At 40.7% G+C, this 18,125-nt stretch overlaps 1 protein-coding gene across 2 annotated transcripts in view; it reads left to right on the top strand.

The window, feature by feature from the left end:
- PTPRK (protein tyrosine phosphatase receptor type K) overlaps nt 1-18,125 on the top strand; it is a gene marked incomplete at both ends in the record, with an annotated part of 407,260 nt that overhangs the window by 85,073 nt on the left and 304,062 nt on the right. For both annotated transcript variants that reach the window (XM_080341013.1, XM_080341012.1), the window contains one exon: nt 2,285-2,407. In XM_080341013.1, coding sequence (XP_080197139.1) covers nt 2,285-2,407 — 123 coding nt within the window. The remainder of the gene's footprint in view (nt 1-2,284; nt 2,408-18,125) is intronic.

The raw sequence follows: 18,125 nt of genomic DNA, 5'->3' as shown, positions 1-18,125 counted from the left end.
GTGATCATAGTGTATTGTAAGTTAAATCAAACTCCAAGATTTATGTTCTAAGCCTTTCTGGTGTTGCCATGATAAATGTTAATTAGAAAAGTCTCTCGGTGGTAATAGGACATCAGTGTTGGGACTTTTAATGGCATAAATATTTACTTGACGCACAAATATTTCTCTTGTTCCTTGCAGTCTTTGACAGGGACGCTGACGTAGTAACCAACTTAAAACAGAGCATGAAATGTTGGGTCTTTTTGTTGTTGTTGTGAATGCTGTGCTTATGTTGTCACAGGGTAACATGTGAGAGGGTTTTGCTATCATGGAGCTGAATATGAAGTTTATGGTACAAGGATTTTGTAGAAATTTGCTACAGTGTAGAGTTAGTTTTCTTTCTCTCCTGGTGGTGTCCTTTCTAGCCACAACACTGCTAAATGAGAGGTTTTGGGGGTACCTGGGAACGAGTTATCTGGCAATGTGTTTTGGTGAAGCAGAATTAGCTAAAACTTGGTTTTATGCATTTATTCAAAATGATAAACACATATGCAGAACCATGGGAAGATGAAACATAATCTCAAGTCTGGGACACAATCTGGATTTGCTAATGAAATTTAGTAAAAGGAACTTCCTCTTCCACATACATGAACACTGTTTTTACAAACTCTCTTCATGTTATGTGACATTTTTAGACTCCATTTTTGGTAGGTAAAAAAATATTTTTATCCTCACTTTGGTAACATATATGCTCATTCCTCCTTATTCTCTGGTTTGTCCTAGTTCCAGGCTGTGTATGTCTTGTACAGAGTGCAGAAATGAGCACAAGCTGTATTTCTTCACGGTCTTCAGTCTCCAGTTTCCCACCTCCAGCCCATTCTCCTCTTCCAGGGTGTCCTGTGGGCTGGTGAGAGCCAGGCAGGCATGGGAGGGTGTTTGCTCTTGATGTAGTGGCTGTGACTCATCTTGTGGTGACACTAGAATTTACCATAATAAGGGGTTTTTGTTAGTTCTTGGGATTTGCAGTACTTGTGCTGTATTTTGTATTAAAAAAGTCAGACAATGAAGTCAGTACAAATGCTGCTGTTGTTCTAGAGGTGCCATCTTAACAAGAGGAATTTCTGTTGTAATGACAGTTGTTAATTGGATTGATGTGCACCGACCACTGAGGACAGGGAGAAGAGGATGCAAGAAATATCTGCCCTGATTTCCGAGAGTTGTTTATAATCTAGTTCTTAAGTTCTCCTGTAGCTGCTTTTCTGGATCAAAAAAAAAAGGCTTAAATAAGGATGAATGCACTGTGCTTTCTCTTTCCCTCTCTCCTGGTCTTGGCTTTTATTTTCGAGCAGGAGGAGCAAACTCAAGGACTGTGCTATGAATCGGGATAACAGATGCTGCAGAGTTTTATGTGTGACATCTGTATTTTCTTGTGTCTATGTTCTAGTTTTTCTTCGACCAGGCTCTTTTGCTGCCTTTGTTTTTTCCTTCTCAAACCTTGATCTCCTGTGTGAGATGCGTGATCATCATCACGTTTTCTTCTCTCTTTTTCCCAGCCTACTTAGTTGCCTTGAGTGAAGAATGTAATAAAAAACTTACTGAATGAGACAAGGCAGAAATTACTGTGTTACACAGGTTCCCCCCCCGTCCCTGCTTTTATATTCTTCCCTTCTATCTCTCTGTCACTTCTCGTCACAACTTTTGTTGTAAGATTTTCATATCTGTTGTTTGTGTGACTCTGAAAAAGAGCCTTTAATTTGTCTTCTGCTATGCTAGATTGATGTGATAAAGCAAGATTATCCAATTCATTCCTCAGCAATTACTTAATTTCTGAGTAAATTTTAATCATCTTGTCTGACTGTTTTGGTTTTGGACACAGTATTTATCCTCGTTGTCAGTATTTGGACTACTCAGGCTTTCAGTGCATTGGAGTTGTTGATCTACACTTTTAGTTTTTGAGCCTAGTCTATTATTTTCTGTTTCTCCCTTGGTTTAAATAGCGTGTTGCTTTTTGTCACGCAGACTCTGGGCCAAGTTTCACTTGGGCTGAGCGACTCAGACAGTGATCTCCTGCTCTGACAGAAGGTGCTCTTGGGGGAAATTGGTTGTGTGAGGCACAGACTTTTTGAAAAAGAGAGCGGAACATTGAGAAGCTGCTTGTGGGCTTTAGCTTTGCATAAGCAAGCCTGTGAACTGTGCCACAGGCTGCGTGGGCTCTGTCGTTGTGGCGTGCCCAGGAGGAACATGTCTGCTTGACTCTTGGAAGAGCTCTGCTTTAGAATAAACTAATACCAAGTTTCTTCTCTAGGGGGATGTACGTTCGATGATGGTCCTGGACCCTGTGACTACCACCAAGATTTGTACGATGACTTCGACTGGGTACATGTCAGCGCTCAGGAGCCTCATTATTTGCCGCCTGAGATGCCTCAAGGTGAGAAACCCCACAGATAACCAAAGGGATAAGTTTCTCTGTTAAGAAACGCAGAGCCTCACTGAATGTGACCTCAAGGCCATACCTTGTGATCTTCACTTTAACCTAGATAATGGAGGTAAAAAGAAGAAACAAAAATAATAAATATAACGATTTTGGTAACTAAGAAACCTTCTTAGATCAGATCCCACTCTAAAGTTGGGGGACATAGGGAAGGGAGGAAGGAAGCTGTAACCTCTTCTTTATGCTGTGTGAAATTCCTGTTCACTTGCAGTGAAATTCTGCATCTTAAATGACAGCTACTGTATCGATTGAATTATTCAGGTATGCATTAGATCTAATGGTGAAAAAAAGGATATATGCATAAACCCATCCATGGATTCCTTCTCTCCCCCCAACTGCTCATCATCTGAAGGTAATCAGAAAAGCTTTGATTTATGGAAATATTGCTGTTGTTAATTACTATTTAGGACAGGTAATGAATAACTGAAGAGGTACAGCCTACATGACCTTGCCTGCTCACCTTTGATGAACAGCTTAATCGGCGCTTCCCAGACAGCATGATATGCTGTGAAAATGAAAGCATTTGAAATTCAGCTACATTTTCCAATTAATAGTACATTAAGTAATTAATCATGCAGAGGAGGAAAAAAGGTCATGGCTATTTTATTTGTATCTGAAAGGTTTTGTGAAGCGAGGTACATGTGGAGAAGGAATGGGAAGTGTTGCCACACAGAAGTAATGTAACCTCTGCGCCATTCCATCCCCTGCTTTTTACATATTGCTGTGCATTATTAATAGTGGTTAGTGTATGCAATTTTACTTCTTAACTGCTAAGTAGCTGGACTACCCCTGCTTTGGAGTCACTGATCTGAGCAGCTGTTACCACGCCGCGTATCTTACAAAATAGGTTAATTAACAAAGATCCACACTTTATTTAATGGACTGCTTGGTGCTTCAAGTTGCCTATGGAAGAGTAAATTTAAGCCCTGAAGCCTCGGCATTCGTGATGATCTTATATTAACAAAATAAAAACAATATCTCCCCTAGGAAGGCAAAAATTAGTTCCTTTTCAGTTTGTTTTCAGAGTCTACATAGTTTGTTAAAATGGTTGGAGGTGTTTTAATTGTGATGGAAGCACCATTTTGCAAAAAATCTGTTATTCTCAGACCTTAGGCACACCTTTTATAGGAAGAACAGCAATTTGAGAAATTGTATTTTGAACTAATCTAAATGACAAGATAGTTTCTTCTTGCTTTTCCCAAATAACATACCTGTCATCCTTAGGCAGTTTGCAGAGTTAAATGACACAGTGCTCTCTGACTTTGGCACTACATTTCTGTTCAGTTCTGCTACAGACCCTTTTCCTCTGGGTGTAGGACATGGACTCTTCTGGAGGGAGTTTTTTTTTCACATCTGTATGTGAAGCTTTGACTGCTTAATAAAATCTAGCAGAATAAAGGAATGTTTCAGAGATACAGAAGCAGCTCTGTTTATAATTATTATTTTTTTTTAATTCCTCTGGTTAGAATTCTAGACTTCTTGGATCACTGTTTTATGTTTGGTAATTGAGATACGGGCTAAAAGTGAACAGTCTCATCTAATGATCTGCCCTTAAGAAGCTGACTGTCTTCATTTTCTGAAGATCTGTGCTGTGTCTAAATACTTAATCTTTTTTGTGTTTGAAATAGCACGATTTTAAATTACGTCTAAGAATGTAACACAGTTCTAAGACGAGCGTTGAATTCCTCTGGTGAGTCTGCAGGAAGTGGAGCAGCAAGAGGTTCAGGCAAAGCAGGAGGGAAAATAGCTATGTGCAGTCATCTGCCGTGCAGTGTTTTAACGTTGCTGACCCTGCCTGATTACTGTTGAAACTGTAGGTTAGAAGGCAGTTCACTGCTCAGGAAAAAGCCATCCAAGCAGAATAAGATGTGGTAATGAAGATATGGGTAAAATTAAACTACTGCTGTTTTTACTTTGAAAATGCTGGGTTTTCTAACCTGTGGCATCCAGGGATCTCCTAGGGACCAGAGTCAGACCACTTTTTCTTACTTAGCGAAAGAATCAGAGGAGAGAAAGGGTACCCAGGAAAGCTGAGCAGTGCAAAAACTGAAGAGCTAGAGTAAGGGCTGGCTTCTCCAGCTCTTCTTCTTTGGGTCTATAATCCTTCAGCTAGGCACAAAGCTACTTAATGCGTGTGGTGATGTCCTCTCCACAGACACCCTTTGTAGTGTTTGGAGCCCTTGTCTCTTCCATCTCTCTGGAATTCAATACTGTGTGGCCTTAGTAAGGGAAATATGGATTCAAGTACAGCTTTGTCTCAGGAGGAGCACTGTTCTACCAGTATGTTAAAAAGATAATACCCTTATGCTGAGTGTGTGGCTTTTGGGGCTCTAACCTATTCACCCAGAACCATTGTAGTCATAAAGGATTATACTCAATTTTCGAATGCCAAATTTTAGTCTTTGATAGCTTCAAAAAGTCTTAGGGCAACAACAACAAGATGTAAAAAATAAGATTGACAACTGAGTTAATGTTTTAATTTTGAAGGGTTTAACTCAGTGTTGTGCTTTGGAATGGAAAAATTGTGGGAAGTTTCACACCTAATGGCACATCCTTTGGAGTTCTATGAAAATGTGAAAACTTGTCCTAGTAGAAAACATTTTGCAGGTTTAGCAATAGTAAACGCTACTGGTAAGGCAAGTGTAATTACCTCTGAGTAATTAATGTAACTTCAGATTTTTTTTTTTTTATACTGACCTACATTGCATTTGTCAAATTATGAGCAGAGGCAAAAGCCACTTATCTTCTGTTAAGGGAAAAATAAATGGAGTACATAATGATTAGTTCAAAATAAAGTGAACACTTAGAGCAGGTGCTTGTGTGCAGCTTTAAATACCAACTTGTAAATCGCTTGAACTGCAGCTTACATGATAAAACCTTTGGATTACTTATTAAAACATTGGAAAACACCTGATGTTGAACATTAAGTTTCTAAGAGCATCATCTAAAAGTGACTGTGCTAGATGAAGCTAAAGGTCTGCTGATTTTGAGAGAAGGAATTAGCACTTGCCTGGGGAAGAATGCAGCGGTAGGATAGGTGAGTGTGATCGTGCCCTGAATGCTCTCCTGTTTTCCAGCTCTTTGGTATTATGGAATTTCTTCAATTAGAAATGGTCTTTATTCATGATATTCTCAATTCATATTTTTGCTCTGTCAGCTTTGTTATACTTTGTGTAAGCTCCTTTTGAAGCCTTCTAGTATCTGTGATGTCCCATAACAGAGTGCCAGCTTTTATTACAAATCATGGGAAGGAGCTGCTTTTCTTACTTGTTTTGAACTTGCACATGACTTCTGTTTGATAGATGTTGGCCTCTTGTACAGGAAGAGAGCAAGATTCCTAATCAACTTCTCGGATCCATTCAGTTTTTTTAATACCTTTCAAATAAAATATGCACCCTACTCCTGAAATGGTTCTCGGTTGAATGGCCCAAGACTGTTGATTTGTAGAAATGGTTCCTGAGCTGTGGATCTGCATTTTGTATGAGGCCAGGTTGGTAAACAAGTGTTATGGTTTTGTGGACATGGTGACAAAAATGAAGTCTTTACCTGATGATCTTTGTACTTCTGAAGAAAGACATCTTCTGTATGCTGAAGCAAACCCTTTAGAACATGCATTATGTTTTCAGGTGTATGATTTTTATGTTATAATATATAAGACAGAAATTAGAGAATACTATTAAAATTAAATCCGATTTTGGCTGTGGATTTTTTCCAGTTATTTTAGAGGACTATTCATTGTGGAAGACTTCATTTTACAGAACACAGCGTAAGTAATAGCACTTTCTTATATCACTGGGGAAATGCAAAGGAGTGATTTTATCTGTATTAATAATAGGTTTACTGATGTTTTTACCCTTAGATAGAGAACATAGTTCATTTACCCTGTTTGGTTTGTGTGTTAAAAGCAGCATTATTCTGAGGCTGTGCAGGGTCAGGGCATGAGAGCCTGTAATGGGCTGTGTGACGGGGAGCCACTTAATGAAGAGCTTTTTTAATGTAAGGGCTATTACCCTCCTGAATACAAATGCAATTTGAAGAATGTCTATGTTGTAGTGAACAATAGTGACGTGCCGAGATGGACATCATGTTTCCGATCTCTCAAATGGATAATACGCCTGTATTAGATGTGTGCTATTTTTTTAATTGGTTTTCTAGAAATCTGAGGAAAATAAATTAAGAGTATTGGGGAAAGTCCTTAGGTGCACTTGCGATTTAGCATGGCTAAAGGAGAACAGGTTAAATCTCTAAATATGTTGCTTAGTATTAGAGTTTTTCTTGCAAAGGTAAACTTTATTTTTTATGGTGAAGAGTATTGCAGAAATTAATTTATTTTGCAGATATTACATATGACCTTACATGTTGCCCCATTTTAAAGAACAGAACTAAATTCACTGCTCTGAAAAAAAGGAAAAAAAGCAAAACAATTCCTGAAAAGTACAGCATTACATATTCTGTTTTGGCTGATGTTTTGGGGTCCCTGGTGGAAGACTGCACAGTTATTTCAAAATGGAGAATGTACATGGTGAAAGGCAATGGAGTTGAGAGGAGGTGTGGCGACAAGTGGATTTAGACCATGCTATATGGAAATCTATTTTACATGTTCTTTAGGCAGAATGCCTCTGGCTTCTCATTCCCAGAGGCATCCTCATATTGCTGCCTTCTCCCAGTTGCTCTGATGTGCATGTCATTAGGAACTGGTGTGGATTGAAAATAATAACCCTGGGGAAAATGAAAAAGTATGCAGCATGGGTCAGTTTGTTAACCCAGTTCATTGTGGAGCTGTAAATTACACTGGTGCAGCTCATGAAGACCAAGGGAACTGGTGGCGTGGGTGGGTACAGGGGTTTTATTAACCTCTGGGGTGCCTGAAAGAAATACGAAAATTACAGCCTTAGTTTTGCATGCAACTTTAATTTTCCTGTACAAATAATGTTGAGTATTTGCTGTGATCTGGAAGGTCAGTTGTGCGCTGTTTAAGTTCTGCATTGCACAGAGCGGAAATAGCTTTTGTGTCACCTTGCATGACCCAAAATGAATTTCAGCACAGGACCAACGAGAGTGTTTATGAAGTGTATAAATGAGAGAGGGGAGCCAGAAGGTCATGACATCTGTGTTTTATTATAGATTTCGTATGAATGTGGCTCAGGAAAGAAAGCTGTAACGTAGAGGTCATGTAGATGTGACTTTGGGCCTTTTACTTCACTTAAAACTGAATTTTTCTTCCATAGAAATGAATCCATCAACCTATGAATAAATTTAAATTATGTGGATGTGTATGAGTACAGTTAGACAAAAGTTAACCCGGAAGCAGCGTCTGGTGAGAGCTGGGTGGTTCTTGAGGTGCTGGAGAGACAAGAGCTTGGTGAGCAGCAGGAGAACTCTGGCTATGTCCCGGGTCACTGAGCTCTTTTATGGAGACGCTGACCCGCACACAATGCTGTTTTGCACTACAGAAGTGAGAAGTTCAAAGAACGCTTTCTGGGTCTTTTTTATTTTATTATAATAGACAGACTAACAAAGTTTACCAGTCCACTGAGCAGTTGAGTGCTGACTTTTCAAGGTTTTGCTGCTGTGTATCTCACATCGCCTGTATAAAGGTAATAGATCAGAGAAACTGTGCGCAAGGGAATTTATTGACTAGTCCATTGAGTGGCAAATGCAATTCAGAAAGGTAGTGGTTTTGAAGTTTGATCATTGAAAGCTTATCTAGGTCATTACATTATGAAATAAATTGTAAAAGCTTGGATCTGTGTTTGGGGCTGCTAAGAAATTCTGGTTGTCTCTCCTCCTTTAACATGTCTTCATGTGATGGGATACCTATGTTTTATTTAAAGTGACTGATTTTTTTTTTTCTTCCTTACATACTTCAGTCTTAATATACTTCTTGCCTTCACTCCCTCCTGCAAACAGCTCCCAGGCCCTGTTTTTATTTTCCCTCTTTCAAGTAGTAAAATTATTTTACTTCTTCCCCCCCTATTTCTAACCTGGCTTCTTCTACATCTCCTACAGGACAGCATGTAGTTGTATTGTTGCTTGAATCTGGCATTGATTGGATTGCTAAAATTGCATACAGGTGAGTGGGAGTGGAAAGCTGAGCAATAAGGTTTCCAGTCAGGTCAACCTACAGACTTCTGATACTGATACTTCTTTCCTGTTTAACGTATTAATATACTACAGAGCTGAATTTATTTGAAGTGCTTCCTTGATGAGAAAAACTTATTTTACTGCTGTTAGTGTTCAGTAAGCCTTGTAGTCGGTTTCTTGTCTGTATTATTTGTTAGTAGCATCTTTAACAAAAAGAAGCCTATGTCATTAGTGCAGTGCAATTAATGCCTACCTAAAGAACACCTGTAAACATCCTGATGCTATTTGGCTTGCTCACTGCAGTGCATTAATCAATCTATTGACTAATTTCAAGGGTTCCCTGTTCTTCTCAAGCACTCTTCACTTGGTATAAAGTGAAGAGAGCAGGGGTGCAGTGAAGGCTTTATAGGTAATGCACAGGGTAGCAGTGCTTTTGTACACTTAGATAAGCCATTTTTTAATCAGGAAATTTAGGTGCAGTATTAGGAAAAGTAAGGTTTTTGTAGTAATAGCTTGTAATATGTAATATGGCTTTCACATATGAGTAACATCTATGTGTTGTTGTTTTGTTTTGTTTTTTTTTCAATGACACAGATTTATTTTGTTTCCTTCGGATAGTAAAAGAACATTTAAAAAAGATTACTTGCTGTATTTGCACAAAATATACTTCACCTTCAAGGCCAGCTGCTCTATCTGTTTATATAGAGTGATACTTGATTGGTTGTGCCTTCTTTATTTCCTTTAAAGTTGTAATACTGTTTTGTTCAGCCATACCTCTTTCATGCAGTGTGGGTTTCCAAAAAGCTCTTGAATGGCTTATTTTTTTTTATTTTCTTGTATGGGTCAAATGAGTGTATTTTACTGGTGTCTATTAAATTTTAGAAAATCTGTCAGATTGTTATTTTGAATATAGCACAGCCAAACTTAAGTAAAAGCTATATAAAATGCTTCCTTCTGAGAAACTGTCCTCTCTTTGTTTCAGATTTTGAAACATATTAGTTTATTTTCTCTGAATCTGGAGTAATAAATTAAAGCAAAGTGAAAAATCTGTTTGCAATAGAGTTCTGAAGTACTAGGTTAATCTTGGGCAAATTTGCCTTTGCAACACTGACTCCATCACAACATCCATGAAAGTGTTCTTGCTTGTGATGCAGCCTTCTACTGCGTGATGCAGCTTTCTAGCTTCGGATAATCTGTATCATGAGAAGTTCAGATGGTATCGTGCATCACTGCAGCATTGTCAGGGTGAGAGAAATGACCAGTTCTGATCAACTTTTACCCCTGTTGGTCAGGAGCCTGGGCTGTACGTGGAAGTGTTTCATTGCTTATATGAGGTCAGCTGCTGCTCGTGAAACTGTGAATGTCAGTATGAGCCATTACCTGAAGCTGCTATTTTCGTAGATTTGCAAAGGGTGAACAAAAAGCAGAATGGTACTGTGCTAGGCTTTCAGAGTTGCAGAATAGCACCTTGGTAGCTTGGAAGGTGTTCCAAATTTTGAGGCATTTAGTGTTGAAAGCGTGCAGAACTCGAAACCTGAAGCACAGCTGAGGAACAGTGTGTGTTTGATTTCTCGCCACTTCCCTGCATGGAGAGGAGCAAGCCAGCCCTGCTTTTGAGTACTCTGTCTGCCTGTTGTGCCATTGTGTTACCATCACTTTGTATCTTAGCCTGCTTGTATAAATCTATATCTATAATACACTTTTTTTTTTTCTTTCTTTTTTTGCCCTCCTGGTGATAGCAGTTTACCTTGCCTTCAAATTTTCTGTCTGTCTTGGAGTGTAGTGGAGGGCCAGACCTGAGGTAACATGGCTGCTGCTTCTCATGTGGCCTCATTTGTCTCAGAGCAAGGGCACAGCTCAGTCGCTCCTGCCCACACAACATGGCATGAAGTCAGCACATCTGGTCATTTTGTACCCTCTGTTTGGCACCTTTTGGCTGGACCCTTTCACAGAAAACATGAGAAGCAGACAACTACTGTATATGAACTTATTTTACATTTACATGGCTGCTTCAATTTCCTGTAAGAGTAGGTGACCTCCTCCCTTCTCTTCCTTCCGCGGGTTTCTGGCTGCTCCTATTCTTTAGCTTTGACATTTCTGTAGGTTGACCTGACTGGAAACCTTATTGCTCAGCTTTCCACTCCCACTCACCTGTGTGCAATTTTAGCAATCCAATCAATGCCAGATTCAAGCAACAATATAACTACATGCTCTCCTGTAGGAGGTGTAGAAGAAGCCAGGTTAGAAGTAGGGGGGGGGGGGGGGGGAAGTAAAATAATTTTACTACTTGAAAGAGGGAAAATAAAAACAGGGCCTGGGAGCTGTTTGCAGGAGGGAGTGAAGGCAAAATGTCATGGTGTATGAAAAAATGGTTTTAAGATGGAAAATAGTCTTATGAGGGAATGAGTAATGTACAGTGGTTGCTAATGCAGATTATTATTTCTGAAGTGCAACTTAGAAATACCATGTATTTCTGCAGGCAAGGTGCTATAGTAACCCTTTGTGGCTGTGTACTCCATGATCTGAGAGAGGCTTGTCCTCTTCTCATGCTAACTTCTCACTTTTGTCACATCAAAGACGAAGCCTCTTAGCAGTGGAAGTGAAACAGTGAGCTACTTTGAATTCATGGCAGAGTAAGTGCGTTCACAATCCCACTTTTAATACTGCAAACTAATATATGAATTACCTATGTGTCTATAACCTGAGCAGTGACACTCCACCAACAGAAGCAGCAATGCCTGTAAAAACAAACAAAAAGCCTTTAAGTAAGATGAGGTGAAATTCAGGAAGCCACATAATAGCAACAAAACAAAGCAATGTGGTGCTTCCCTCCACATTTTTCATGTACAGTGCCTGAAATTTTCCTGTCTGCTTAAATATTGATTTCCCTTTTGCTGCTCAGTGTGTAATTTATGTTCCCTTGTTGTGCTTTTGCTGCAAGTCTGTGCTGATGCAACAGTCACTTGTGTTTAATAGGGACTAAAGCTGTAGTAAAAATAAAATTATATTATTTTACAGAACCGATTTTGAATCAACTAAGACTCAAAACTTTTTTCTTAGGTTGTATTGAACCAATAAACTGTTTTCTGAAGAAAAAATAAGATATTTAATTCAGGTGTTTCTATCATGACTTCTACAGATACTTGTTCAAGTTGCTGTTATCAGGCTAATTATCATCAATAAAGCTTGTTCATCTGCCTTCCCCTCCAACCCCCAGCCCTTGTGGGGATTATTTTGTTTCCTTTCCCACCTTTCTATATAGAGATACATTGAAAAGGCAAATTCTTCATACTGGGGGTCACACAGACCTCATTTGCAAGTATATAAGCTGTGAAGAGGCAGTTGCTTAGGTGGATATATTAGAGAAGGAGTGGGTTTATGTAATGTACAGGAACAGATTCCATTGTGTTGCTTTGCCTCATATGTGATGTTTGTGGGGTTTTTTTTCTGAATCTTGCTTAACCATTAGCATAGGTAATGTTGCTGCCACAGATAGCGGTGTCATCCAAAGCTATCTTCCTTTCTTCCCATCTCCTCTGGAACTTGGAAGTGTAACCTCCTTTAAATATGTATTAGTGCAGATTATAGAATATTATTCAGAAATTAAATCCATGAAGAACTTGAGCTGCTAGGAGAAAAAAAAAAAGAAAGGCAGCGCATTTTTTCATTCCAAAATGTGTTGCTTCTGTCCAAAGGTGGGTGGATTTTAATCCAATTTAAACTATAGTTAAAATTAGTAAGCAAGAAAACTTGAATTAGATCATGCATTCATTTTTAACTTTCAATTTGCATTTTCTGTAGTGTCTATTTTGAAGAGGAAAAAAAAAAAAGTAGAAGTAACTCCCACCCTACCCCCCTGTGCCCTCCCTCTCAAAGGACTCTTATCTCCTTCAAGAGTCACAGAATGTTAGGGATTGGAAGGGACCTCAAAAGATCATCTAGTCCAATCCTCCCACCGGAACAAGAAGCTGTTCACCAGAGGTGTCGGCCACGTCGCAGGCTCAGGTGGCCTAACTATCGAAAGTGGCCCTCTGGTGAGGATGATGCCTGAGTTTTATAACAGTTGGTAGGAAGCTGAGCTTTCCCGGAGGCATTTGAAACTTCAGGCTCCTCCTTTCCTGAGGGGGTATGAGTGGGAGTGCCTATTGGAGGCAGGGCCAACACTTTCATTTGTCCAAACAGAGATGATGGATGTTTTATGGGGCAGCCTGTGTGTGGTTTGGGAAGGGATATGTACCTCTTCCCGTCCTCCCCTTCCAGTTCATACGCTCACAGTGTCAGTTTGGTTTACTCCCTATTCCTTGCAAGCATTTGAGGCCCTTTCATTATTGACTTGGCCCACATGCTGGATTCTTCAGGGCTTGTTGCTGGAGAAAATATTTGAGTTTCTTCTGAGAAGAAACCTGGGTCTAGGTACTAAAAGCTTTCTCTGGGCATTTAGGTAGTGGCCACGTTGCTTCAAGTTTACTGCTCCCCAAACAGGGCAATCTTCTAATGCTATTGAGGTGTACTTGTGTCCCAAAGTGTCCCCTCACATTCTGCAGCTTATGATGTATGCATTATGCCTAAGGTGTTATGCTATACATAAATCTCTCAGGTGGGTGCAGAATATCCCTTTTATTATTTCCAATAGATGTCATGTAGACAGTGGTTGTCAGCAGGTCTCCAGAGCAGAGCTGAGCCCAGGTATTATGAGATGTTGGTGTGAGCCAGATATGAGCCTCTCTGCTCCAGAGGATGATGAACCTGGCCTAGGTGGACAAAGCTAGTTGTCAGCAGTTAATTCAGGGGTTCAGGTTCACTCCATGTGCCACCCACAATGGCAGGATAGACACAGGGATGCACTGCCCAGGTTAAGTTCTTCAAGTATAATCAGAAAGAGCAGAGGTTCCTGGTAGGTATCAAAATACAGTTGCCTGTAGCAGAGTCTGTGCATGACTTTAAAAGTGTACAGAAGACAAATATCCTACCAGATAGGTATGAAAATGCCAATCTACTTTTTCACTTCATGTTTTAAACCTGTTCTACCAGATTTGAAAAAAACCTGCCTGGTGTCAGGACCCTACTTGATCTGGGAAGGTATAATTAAGCAATATTCTGGGCTAATAAAAGTACAAGGGTGGGATTTGTTTCTGTTTTTCCTTATTTTGTTTTTTGGTGCACTTTTGGTTTTGCTTTTTATTTCATGAAGGGAAGATACATTTAGCTTTTTTTGTTTGTTTTCAGAAGAAATAGCTTTCAAAGCTCTCAGTCTATTCTACAGTATAAAATCACAGCTCCTGGAAAAAAATGAATAAAAGTGCAGAACTTAGAGGTACACTTACAAGGTACAATGCTGGACTATCCAGAGATACTTCAACTAACCTTATGTTCCTGAGGGAGGAGAGGGAAGAGGTAGTCTGGCTCTGCCACCTGTTATTAAGTTGGCTTGGTTGTGTACTGCACTGGGGCGGCTGTTACTGGTTCAGTGACACACACGTGTATTGCACAGCACTGGGAAGACGTGCTTGTGTTCATGTGTCTAAAAACATTGTGGCATCACGTATGCACCAAAACAGTGATTACCGAGGGATTCATGAATACTTTGTCAATGCTTCAGTGTTTTACAGTTAAAAAAGCACAGAAACAAACAAGCAAAACCAAGCAACGGGGGGCGGGGGCGGGGGGGAAGACATGGACACACACAAAAAACCAAAACAAACAAAAAACCCCACAAACAAAACCCCACAAAAACCACAACAAAAACAAATAAAAACTTCCTCTTCTTTTGTCTTTCTAAAGAGCAGCTGTCAGGATATAACAGCTATTTACTGTATTTTAAATCAAACCATTTTTAACTCCCCTGAGGAAGAAAACCTAGCCCCGTATCAACATGAATCAGGCATAGTGTACTATTTTGAGAGAAAAGTCAACAAACAGTATGAACTAAACATTTCTGTGGTGCTCTTGGTTTCTCTTAACTAGTTCCCATGAATGAGGGATCAGCAAGCGTATGGTATTCAAACAGAAGAAACTGCTGACTTTTCCTCTGTGGTGTATCTGATGTATGCTGTCCCAGCCTTTACCTTCCCAGTGTGCTTATGGATCACTTTTTGATCTCCAAACTTGTGGGTTTCTTAAAAGAAATAGAGGAAACGTGCAGCTGAGTGTCATCTGCAGTACCAGTCACGAGTGTCCCTTGTGCAGGCAGTACCAATTTCTTCCCATGCTCTTTGTGCCTGTTGGTCACAGTGACTTGGGAGCAGGTTGCTTTGGCTCCAGCTTTTGCAGGTGGGCTCTTAGCGCTTTTCCTTCTGACTGGCAGTAACAGCTCTACTTTCTAATTAGACTGCAGTTGCAGGTAGGTATTAAGTTTCCGTTTAGGCTGCAGCTTTACGGGTCACAGTGAGCCAGCCTAATACTTTACTGTTGCAGAAAAAGGATTATTTTGCTCCTCTTAATCCTTCCTCTGCCTTTATGCTTCAGCTAGCTTTGCTAGCTAGCTTTACTCATCAGAGGTTACTGAGAGCTGATGTAACTCATTATCCCGGAGAAAATGTTGTTGCTTTTCAGGATTCAACCGGCTTAGTGAGTTGAGTTGACTTGTGGAAAGGTCTGACAAGCATCAGAGCCAGCAACACAAGGGAATGAAGGAGCTGGAACAAGAAGAGGCATAAAAACGGAAGGAGAGGCAGGCAGTGAATTGCTAAGTCATGCCACCTGTAAGCAGTAAATGGCAGCTTGTGTTTTGAGTTCTGTGATAAAAATAATGTGATTTCCACCTTGTGAGCCTCAAATTTTTCATTGCGTGGTCTTTCCAATAACCTTGTGTTGGGTCTTCTGTGAAACAAAGAGATGAGTCTGTTCATCTCATTAATCAGACAATGGATGTATGCATGTGTGTGTAAGTGCCCTTTCCAAATGTGGAGAACCATGTAAATAGCTTCTCTAGTGGTTTCAGTCAGGTATATAATCCAGACCTTTTGAGTCTGTTGGTGGTACATTGTTGTAAAACATTCTCCACTGGACTTCATCAAGTGCATAAGAAACCTGAGGTTATCATCAATGGAAAAGAGATGCTTACCTAGGAGCAGCTGGCTGCACAAAGAGAACTGAGGTATCAAGCAGATGCAGCCTACTCAATGGTGTACCATAGCTTAAAGCAATAATAGGCAAAAGTGTACAAGGGACATTTTAGACAAAAAAAATCAGATTATTTCCTCTAGAATAAATAAATTTTGCAGCCTGATCAGCTTATCTAATATGAAAAGGAAAAGAACTCCTTAAAATTACCATGTAAATTTACTTACATTTGTATAAAATTAATGTTACTCATACACAATTTAATTTACATATATAATTTATATTTATATCAAATTATATTCATGTAATATTCATGTAGAATTTATATTAAAATTTTGATTAAATAGAGTGAAAGAAGCAAAGCTACAAAACAGTAGAAAGCTTATGGGTAAGGAGCAGAGGATAAATCAGCACAGGTGGTATTACAGTGAGTGTCTGCTGCAGACTGTCAAGAACAGGACATAAACTGAAGCCCCCTTTGCAGCCTCACAGTTGCAGACTTGGAGAGGTGCTATCTTCACAGACAAGGAAGAACTGTTGGAGAACGGCTGAGAGGAGCCCGTGCTGAAATGACCATGAGACTTGAGTTCAGGGTCCTGAGAGAAGTCACGAAGTTGAACAGCAGAATTACAGCCTTGGACTTTTGAAGAGCAGATTTTTTGACCTGTTCAGGGACTTGCTTGGCAGGATCCCATCAGGAGGTACCCTGAAGGGCAAAGGGGCCCAGGAGAGCTGGTTTAGTCAAAGACAGCCTCTCAGAGCACGGGGACAGATTGTTGCCTTGTGGCAGAGAGTTGAGCAAGCATGGCAGAAAGCCATCTTGGATGAACATGGGTGATCCGGACTGAGCCTGAGCACAAAAAGAAAGTACGCAGAGACAGAAGCAGGGGCAGGCTACTTGGGAGGACATGGACACATCACTTGCTTATGTAGTGACGGAGCTAGGAAAGCCAAAGCTCATCTGGAGTTTGAAGCTAGCAAGGCAAGTGAGGGACAACAGGAAAGGGTTTCTCCATAAGTGCACTGGCAGCAAGAGGGAAACTAAGGAGAGTGTGGGCTCATTGTTCAGTGAGATTAGAGACCTAGTGACAAGGGAAAAGTGGGTGTAGTTGATGACTTCTTTGCCTCGGTTTTCACAAATAAGGCAGGGTCTGTGGGAGTGAGGCTGCACCTGCACGAGAGGAGGACAGAGGGATCACTTAATGACTTGTATATGCACAAGTTTGTGGGACCAGTTGGGATGCATCCAAGAGCTGGCTGATGTCATTGTGAAGCTGTCATTGCTAAATTCAAAAGGTCATGGTGCCTGGGGGAGGATTCTCAGGACTGTAAAAAGGCAGTATCACAAACATCCTTGAGATGGAGGAGAAAAAGCACACAGGCAACAACAGGCTGGTCTGCAGCCTTCCCCTGGGAAGATGATGGATCAGATCATCATAGAAGTCGTTTCCAAACAAGAAAGGGGCTGGTGGGAACAGCCGTTATGGGGTTGAAAAGGGCAAGGGAAGGGCAAAGCAAGTTGTATACCTTGGCTTTACCTAGGCCTTTGACATAGTCTTTCATAGTTTATTTATTACTGAACTGGTGAGACAGAGGCTTTGCAAGTAAATGATGAGTGGAAAATTCACTGGACTCTCAGACTCAAAGTTGTGATCAGGGGTGCAAAGTCCTTTTGGTGGTCAGTTTAGTGTCTTCAATATGCTGGAGGACAGGGCTATGCTTGAGGAGAAAAGGACTGAGAGGAACATAATGAAATTTAACAAAGGGAGGTGCAAAGTCCCAGACTTGGAAAGGATCAGCAGCCTCATGCATCAGCACATGTTGGGGCTGGCCAGCTGGAAGGCAGCTTTGCAGAACCTGGAGGTCCTGATGGACCATGAGCTGGCAATGCATCTTTGCAAAAGAGGTGGCTAACAGCCTCTTGGGCTGCAGTAGGCAGCAGGTGATTTTTCCCCTCTGCTTAGCACTGGTGAGATGCATCTGGAGTACAGTGTCTGCTTCTTGGCTCTGCAGTACATGAGAGTCATAGACATACTGGAATGAGTCCAGCAAAGGCCTACCCAGCTGCTCAGGGACTGGAGCACAGGACATCCAGGAGATGCTGAGGGAGCTGGGCCTCTTCAACCTGGAGAAGAGAAGGCTCAGAGGAGACCTTCTTTGTTGTCTCAAACTGCCTGATGAGAAGACAGAGAAAAGGTGGAGCCATGGTCTTTTCTCACAGTTGATAGGATGAGGGGCAGTGGACATGCGTTAGAATATGGGAAATTCCAGTTAGATATTGAGAAATATTTTTACCATCGGAGTGGTCAAATGCTGGAGCAGGTGCCCAGAGAGGGTGTGGCACTCTCATCCTTGGATGTGTTAGACCTTATAAGTTAGCTGTAGTTAAGCCTGATTTGAGCAGTGGGTTGGACTAGAATGACCTGCAAAGGTCCCTGCCAGCCTTAACCACTCTGTGACTACACGAAAGCAGGTATATGAGGATGCTGATTAAGAATGAACATCAATG

Source organism: Nesoenas mayeri (assembly GCF_963082525.1).
Source record: "Nesoenas mayeri genome assembly, chromosome: 3".
Classification (NCBI taxonomy): Eukaryota; Metazoa; Chordata; class Aves; order Columbiformes; family Columbidae; genus Nesoenas; species Nesoenas mayeri.
Note: the sequence above shows the minus strand (reverse complement) of the source record. Positions and strands in the feature narration are given on the sequence as shown.